The sequence below is a fragment of the Terrapene carolina genome, unplaced genomic scaffold (genome assembly GCF_002925995.2).
Source record: "Terrapene carolina triunguis isolate 2854851 unplaced genomic scaffold, T_m_triunguis-2.0 Scaffold10967, whole genome shotgun sequence".
Classification (NCBI taxonomy): domain Eukaryota; kingdom Metazoa; phylum Chordata; order Testudines; family Emydidae; genus Terrapene; species Terrapene triunguis.
The window spans coordinates 1-7,631 of record NW_020675318.1 but is presented as its reverse complement, the minus strand read 5'-3'; the positions used below and the strand labels follow the sequence as shown (position 1 = coordinate 7,631).

Genomic DNA, 7,631 nt, shown 5'->3' with positions numbered 1-7,631 from the left:
GGGGGTTAGGCGGAGATGGGAAGAGTTTCCAGGAAGATCCGGAGCGACAGGAATGGGATGAAATTCAACAGTACGAAGTGCAGGGTCCAATGATAAGAATTTCTGCTCCAGGCTGGGGGCTCGTCAGCTGGCCGTGACGGAGCAGAGACCTGGGCTGGGGGCTGAGCACAGGATGCCTACGAGCCACCAGCAGGATGGGCTGTGAAACAGGGACGTGCAGGCCAGGGATGTAGCAGGCCGAGAGACAGAGCGACAGCGCTGCTGCCATTGAGCGAGGCCGGGGGCACTGCACAGTTCTGGACCCCATGCTCGGGAACGGTGCACTCCAGTGGGACCAGGGGCAGAGAGGAGTCATGTGGATTAGTGGGGGCATGGAGGGCCGGTCTGACGGGAGCAGACGTTGGCTTGTCTGGCCAGGCATTGCTCTGTGCAAATATAGCAGGGAAAAGTTAAGCAGGGCAAAGAGCTGGTGAAGCTAAAGGACAACGTTGGCACAAGAGCAAATGGGGAGAAACAGGCCAGGAACAAATCCGGCCAGAAATTAGAAGGTTTCTGAGCATTCGAGGGGGGAGATTCTGGAGCAGCCTCCCAGCGAGAGCTGTGGGGCAAACAGCTGAGAGTCTCTGGAGAGCTGGAGAATGTAACGAAGGGGTGGTTGTGCTGGTGGGGGAGGGGCTCACTCCAGTTTGTCTCATGTTCCTCAGGGGGTCACCTGCAGGGGTCAGGACAGGTTCCCTCCCCCAGGATAGTCTGGGTTTTATCAGCTCCGTCCTCCGAAGCATCAGGGTGGCCCCGGCTGGAGCTGGGACATTGGACGGGATGGGCCAGGGCTCTGAGGGGCTCCGAGCAGGCTGCAGGCTCTTGGCTGGCTGGTTCTAGCTCACGTGCCCAGGGGCTGACTGACGGCTTGAGTGGGCTCAGACTGGCAGGGGCCTGGGGGGTTTCGCCTTCCCCTGCAGCGTGTGGTCCCTTGCCAGGATTACCTGGGGGTCTCTCACCTTGTCCTTCCCCTGCTCTCGGTGTTCGCTGCCCGTGGCACACGCCAGCCGGGTCTCCTGTGGGCTGGGAGTCTCTGCTCTCATTCCGGGTGCGGGGCTAGCACGCGGGGGGCAGGGGCGACACAGGAGCTCAGACTGGACAGCCTGCCTGGAACCCTGACCCCACCCCATCCCATCGGGACCCACCAGCTGCCAAGCCCTGGCCGGTCTGGCTGCCTGCACGACAGCCGGAGAACTACCCAAGGTGGGCCCCCCCAGGGCCGGAGGCTGGGAGCACGCACCTGCAGGGCGGCCGTTCTCCGGGGCCAGGGGCTCGGTGCGCGAGATGGCCAGGGTGCAGGCGCCACCGATGTCGTACTCCTCCATGCGCTCAAAGTCTATGGTGAAGGGCCTGCCGTCAAAGAGCACATCCAGCCGCTTCTGCTGCCGGCGCCAGGCCTGCTCCAGCAGGGCGCTGGCCTCCGAGGAGTAGGGGGTGGCGGTGCCGGGGGGCTCCCAGCGCACCCAGCGCGCGGCTGGCTCCCCGAGCGGGAGCTGGGCCTGCAGCAGGCGGGTGAGGAGCCGGGTGAGGTCGCGGGCGGCGTGGGCCGTGTAGTCGGCAAAGCCGTGCACGGTGGCTGTGGCGTCCTGCAGGGAGATGCGCACGGTGTGCTGGCGCTGCAGCTGGGCCAGGTACCCGCGGCAGCGCGAGGGCAGGGCCCGCAGAGCCTCGCTCGCCACCTTCTCCTGGCACTGCTGCGCCCGCAACGCCTGCTCCAGCTGCCCCGGCAGCGCGCTGACGTCCTGCTCGTAGGCCGAGTAGATGGTGAGCTGGGCGGAGCCGGCCACGCACAGCGCCTCCTCCAGAGACTCCGCCAGGGCGGCCTGCAGGCTGCGGTCAGCCGCGGGCTCTGCCGGGGCCTGGTGCTGCTCCTGCTCGTAGGCGCGCAGGGACAGCTCCGTGGCGCGCTGCAGCTCCTCCTCCTCCCAGCGCTGGCTGTCCATGGACTGCTGGATGGCCAGCAGCAGCTGCGCCTCCTCCTCCATGCTGCACTGCGACTGGAAGGGGGCCTTGGAGCACTTGGTGGCGCAGGGCAGCTCCTCCTCCTCCTCGTCGCCGTCTGCCAGGCCCCTCCGCTCCCCGTCATGCCCTGCAGGCACCGCCTCCGCCTCCTCCTGCCCCGCGGCAGTGCCAGGCTCTCCCACAGTGTACAGATCCTCCTCCTCCTCAGGGCTGGTCGCTGCCGAGTCCGGGGCCTCCCCGGCAGCAGGGCCAGCCAGCTGGGCAGCCCCCGCCACGTCTCCGGGCTGCAGGGAGGCCAGCAGGCCTTTGATCTCCTCTGCAGGGCAACAGCAGGTTAGACAGGCCGGGCCCGACTCTCGGGGCAGCCCTGGGGCTGGGGGAGGGGAGGACAGAGACAGGGCCTAGCCACTGCCCTGGGGCCCATTCTGCACAGTGAGCAGGTGGAAGATTTACCAGGGCGGACAGGTGGGGGAGTCCGAGTGGCGGCGACTCCTGCAGCGGCCGGTACCCCAGGGCACGGCCAGGCTGCCCCCGGCCCTGGCAGTGGGACCAGAGCCGGGTTCCGTATTGCGGGGTGGGCCGGGGCACAGGCTGCCTGGCCCGGAGAAGCGCCAACAAGCTGCCAGCCGCCACGGCAGTGCCAAGCTCATGCGGCAAGTGCAGGGGAATGGTGCAGCCACCCTGGCCTTGAGCGTTCCCCTAAGGGGGGCTGGAGCTGCAGGATCGGGCCCCTGAACAGTGCTACCCCACCCCCCAGCCCAGCCCCACAGAGCCAGGAAGTTCTGGACCTTTACCCAGGGCTCCAGCAGGGGGAGGGAGGGCCGGCCGCCTGCCCCCTCCCTGGGTTCTAGCCCCTGTCCACTCCCCCAGGCACAGGACAGAGCCCGCTGGGGGTCCGAGTTGCGCAGGAGCAGCCCTACCTATGTTGGTGGTGCACCAGTCAGTGGTGTCGCCGTCGGGCGGCTCCAGCCGTGTGGGCAGCGAGTCTCGGCGGCAGCTCAGAGGAATGGGCTCCTCGGGCAGCTCCAGGTCCTGCTGAGACAGGCGGGCAGGACAGACGTCAGCCAAGGACCCGGCTCCCTGCCGGCACCCAACAGCCTCTGCCCGGGCCAGCCCCCCCTTGGCTCTCTACCCGCCCTCATCTGACTGCCCCCCAAGCCTGCCTGCAGGCTCCCCTAGAGACCTGTGTCACCCCACAGCTGCACACCCCCTCCAGACCCAGTGTCCAGCTCACCCACCTGCCAGTGGCTGCCTGCCCCATCCCAATGGGCCAGCACTGAGCCTGGCAGACAGGGTGGAGGAGCAGCTGTGCTCACGTCCCCCGAGCCGCGGCCGTACCTGTGCGTACGGGGGGCTCCAGTGGACCTGCTCCAGCCCAATCACACACTGAAAGCGGCTCTCCAGCTCCCGGAGAATGCTCTGGCCTCGCTCTTCCAGCAGGAAGCGAGCGACGCCGGGGTGCCGCAGGGTCACCGGCTGGCAGCTGATGGTGCCCAGCAGGCTCTGCAGGAACTCTGCCGCTGCCCGGCACGCGCCCGCCTCCCCACTCAGCTGCAAGACAAGAGACGGCGTGAGGCACTGGCAGACTCTGCACCCGGGGGGGCTGGGACAGGTGCAGCGCCAGCCTCCCACCCTCCACCCCCGCGGGACATGGGGGGAGGAGGAACGACACGGGGGGTTGGGGGGGGGGGGCGACACACAACACGTACAACGCCAGCTCCCCCCGTGGGGTGTTGGGGGGGGAATATGCCAGGGGTCACAGTTAATGAAGCTGACTACAATCTCCACCCCCTCAATCCAGCATGGTGCAGACTACAGCTCCCAGAATGCAGTGCTGCCGTGAACCATGTGACCTGCCTGCACTGGCTGCTGGGACTTGTAGTCCCCGCAGGCTGCATTGCCCTAAACGAGCCCCACGGGGCAGTGGGGCAGGAGCCCGCAGGCTGCCCAGAAACGGCCGTGGGGGCCCAAGGCCATCCCGCCCCACCCCCCATGCCCAGCCCTGCAGGCCGGCACCGGCTGCTCACCCTGAAGCCGGTGACGTCGGTGCCCTCCAGCGGCAGGAGCGTGACCTCGGCGATGCCGGCCAGGAGCTCCTGGTAGTAGAGCTGCAGGTAGCGCAGCATCCCCGGCTCCATGGACACCAGGCTCTCATCCAGGGCGGCGTCCTGCAGGAAGCCCTGCAGCTTCTCCCTGTTCTCCTGCTCCAGGCCGTGCAGCGTCAGGCCCTGCAGGTGCTCGCCGCCGGGGGCCAGGCACACGGTGCAGCAGCGCAGCGAGGCCTGGAGCTGCTCCCAGCGCGGCGAGCCCAGGGCGTGCAGGTGCTGCGCCGACACCGCCAGGCAAAAGGGGCTCAGGGCCGCGCTCAGCGAGGAGATGGCCTGGCGGGCGGCCACAGGGCTCAGCGCCGTCACGCTCAGCGCGCTCCCGCTGGGTGCGTAGCAGGCCGGCAAGCCCTGGCTAGCCAGCAGCCGCTCCACCTCCTCCCGCACGTCGCCGCGCTTCAGGAAGCTGAGGGTCTGGGCCGGGAGCGGCAGGAGCTCCTGGGCCATCCCCTGCAGGGTGTCCAGGAGCTGCTCCTGCAGCTGCTGCCGCCGGGCTGCGTCCCCGCCCGAGATCCAGGCCCCGTTCTCCTCCAGCCGCAGCGTCAGCTCCGGGAAAGCAGCCTGTAGCTCCGGCAGGGCCCCGCTGCACTCCAGCAGCTGCCGCTTCGCTGTGTCCTCAAGGCTCACGCAGATCGCCTGGGGCCCGCCATCCACTGCTACCGCCTCCCCTGGGGGGGCCTCGGCTCCCTCCTCCGGGGGGCAGTCAGGGGGCTCCAGGAAGTCGTAGTATGGGGAGAGGTCCAGGTCGCTCTCCTGGAGCCTGTGGGGCTTCTCCAGCACCCGCTGCACAGCTGCAGGGCAGCGAAACAGGCACATGGGTTTGAGAGCTGCCCGGGAAGACAGACGCACCCAGACCACGCAGGGAGGGGTGCCGTGCCCACTGCTCCAGCAACCTCAGCCAGACCCGGCTCTGCTCCCTGCCCCGGAGGGGGGCTCCGGACCGTGTGCTCCTGCCTCTCTGCCTGCAGCCCTGAAGGGTCTGTGTGAGCTGGGCCGCGCGCCTGTGCCAGGCTGGAGGCACCCGCCTGCATTCACAGCAGACCCCCCCTCCACGCCTCACCTGGACCAGCCTCCAGGAGCTCTCCAACCCCGGAGCCCCAGCGGACAGCCGAGCGCTGATCCCACCCTGCCCCAGCCCCACGCACCTGCCCGGTCCTGGAAGGAGATGACGGCCGCCCTGCCCCCTGCCAGCACCCTCACGGCCTGCACGCTGCCCCCACCGCTCCGCTTGTTCTCAAAGTAGAGCTCCAGCAGGTCCCTGCTCAGCCCGGCGCCCCGGCTCTGCACCAGCACACTGTCTGTCTGCTGCACCCACTCCACGGACAACGGCACCCCGTCCAGCGGCCGCCGGCGCACACGCTCCTCCACGCCCAGGAGCTCTGCCAAGGCAAAGAGCAGTGAGCCTGCCACCGCCAGCCCAGTCCGGCCAAGGGCAGAGGGAAAGAGACACCCCCACATCACAGACTTGGCAAGGGCGGTGTGGGGAGAGAGCCCCCTCTGGGCTCCTAGGGGGATCTGCTGGGGGGTGGCAGCTGCAGACTCTAGGTCACCCCACTTACTTTCTGAGATCAGGAACGCCTGGTCAGGACGGCTGAGCCTGGCCACGAGCAGAGCAGAGGTGCTGCAAGCTCTCAGTTCTGCCGCCCGCTTCCCAGGAGCTGCGAGCACCAGGCACTCCCGAGCCAGGAGGGACCAAGCCACCCAGCACCTGGAGAGGGCAGGCTCCAGCCAGCAGCGGGTGCCCATCCCAGGCTTCCCCAGAGCAGCCGAGGGAGCACAGCGGCAGAGACTAGCCCTCTCCCCAGCCTGCTCAGGTGAGACACGCAGGAGCCAACAGCGCTGGGAAGGGGTCGCTCCCGTCACCTGTTTAGTTTCTAAGCCATTTGCCTGGGGCGGGTGAACAGAGGAACAGGCAGAGAGGGTCAGAGCCAAGGTCCAGCTCGCCTGGGCCCCTGGCTCTGAAGCGGCAGCCCCAGGGGCTGCAGAAGAAGGTGCAGATGGGAGACAAGCTGCCCCCCTCGTTAGGGATCAGGCTGCGGCTTGCAGACAGCAATGGGCTTAAACCCCTGGGCCAGACGCTGATCCTCCCCTCCAGTATGAACTGTCCCAAGTGGGGATCCCGCTTATCCATGGACTTGGCCCATCCTTCCTGAGCTCGCCGGGTTTGGGCAGGTCGCGCCACCGCCCTGCTCACCCCCGGTTCGCAGAGCCGGCTGGAAACCCGAATCCCCTTCCTCGGGAACTCCCACAAGAGTCAGAATGGCCCAAAGCCGGAGCTTTCCGGGGAGCAGGGGCACCCCGTTTGCTTCGGAACAAGTCAAAAGGACATTTCCATTGGGGTTTTCTACATATTTCGGAGGCTCCCTGCGCTGCCTGGCTCCGGGCAGGTCAGTGGCCAGCCGCCCCACAGCGAGGAAGCCCGGGCTTCTGAGGAGAGGGGGAGAAGCAGAGCTGGGAACCATTTTCCAACAGAAAACAATTTTGTGGAAAGTGAATTTTCCAATGGAAAATCATTGACTGAAAACTCCTGACCAGGTCCAATAAAACATTAAAAGCCTAAGAACCTGAATGTAAGAACAGTCAGACCGGGTCAGACCAATGGTCCATCTAGCCCAGTATCCTGTCTTCCGACAGTGGCCAGTGCCAGGTGCCCCAGAGGGAATGAACAGAACAAGAAATCATCAAGTGATCCATCCCGTCGCCCACTCCCAGCTTCTGGCAGACAGAGGCTGGGGACACCAGCCCTGCCCATCCTGGCTAAGAGCTAAGGTCTTACCAAATTCATAGCCGTGAAACATGCATCACGGACTGTAAAATCAGGTCTCCCCCGTGAAATCAGGTCTTTTTTGTACTTTACCCTGTACTATACAGATTTCAAGGGGGAAACCAGCGTTTATCAAACTGGGAGTCCCAACCCAAAAGAGAATCATGGGGGGGGGGTCACAAAGTTATTGTAGGGGGGTTGCGATATTGCTACCCTTATTTCTGCGCTGCTGCCTTCAGAGCTGAGCGGCAGCTGTTGGCTGGGCACCCAGTTCTGAAGGCAGCGCCCTGCCAGCAGCAGCGCAGAAGGTTGGCAACACCATACCACGTCACCCTTACTTCTGCGCTGCTGCCTTCAGAGGTGGGAGTTCAGAGAGCGGCGGCTGCTGGCCGAGGGCCCAGCTCTGAAGGCAGCAGCGCAGAAGTAAGGGTGGCAATACCATACCAGGCCTTACTTCTACGCTGCTGCTGGCAGTGGCGCTGCCTTCAGAGCTGGGCTTCTGGCCAGCAGCTGCCGCTTTCCCACTGCCTAACTCTGAAGCAGTTCCACTGTCAGCAGCAGCGCAGAAGCAAAGGTGGCAATATCGCGACCTCCTTGGGACCCCTCCACAAGCCCCTTTTGCGTCGGGACCCCTACAGTTACAACACAGCGACATTTCAGATTTAAATAGCTGAAATCATGACATTTGCTATTTTGAAAATTCTATGACAGTGAAATTGACCAAAATAGTCATCGATGGACCTATCCTCCATGAACTTATC

The 7,631-nt window shown here is 65.6% G+C and overlaps 1 protein-coding gene across 1 annotated transcript; it reads right to left on the bottom strand.

Moving 5' to 3' along the window:
- Positions 1–1,279: 1,279 nt before the first annotated feature.
- PARP10 (poly(ADP-ribose) polymerase family member 10) lies at positions 1,280–6,533 on the bottom strand (the record flags this gene model as incomplete). The annotated part of the gene is made up of 6 exons (XM_026661578.2): positions 1,280–2,317; positions 2,922–3,036; positions 3,340–3,552; positions 4,029–4,897; positions 5,252–5,485; positions 6,301–6,533. Coding segments are annotated over 6 exons (2,702 nt in total), but the record flags the coding sequence as incomplete, so codon positions are not given.
- Between the last annotated feature and the right edge of the window lie 1,098 nt (positions 6,534–7,631).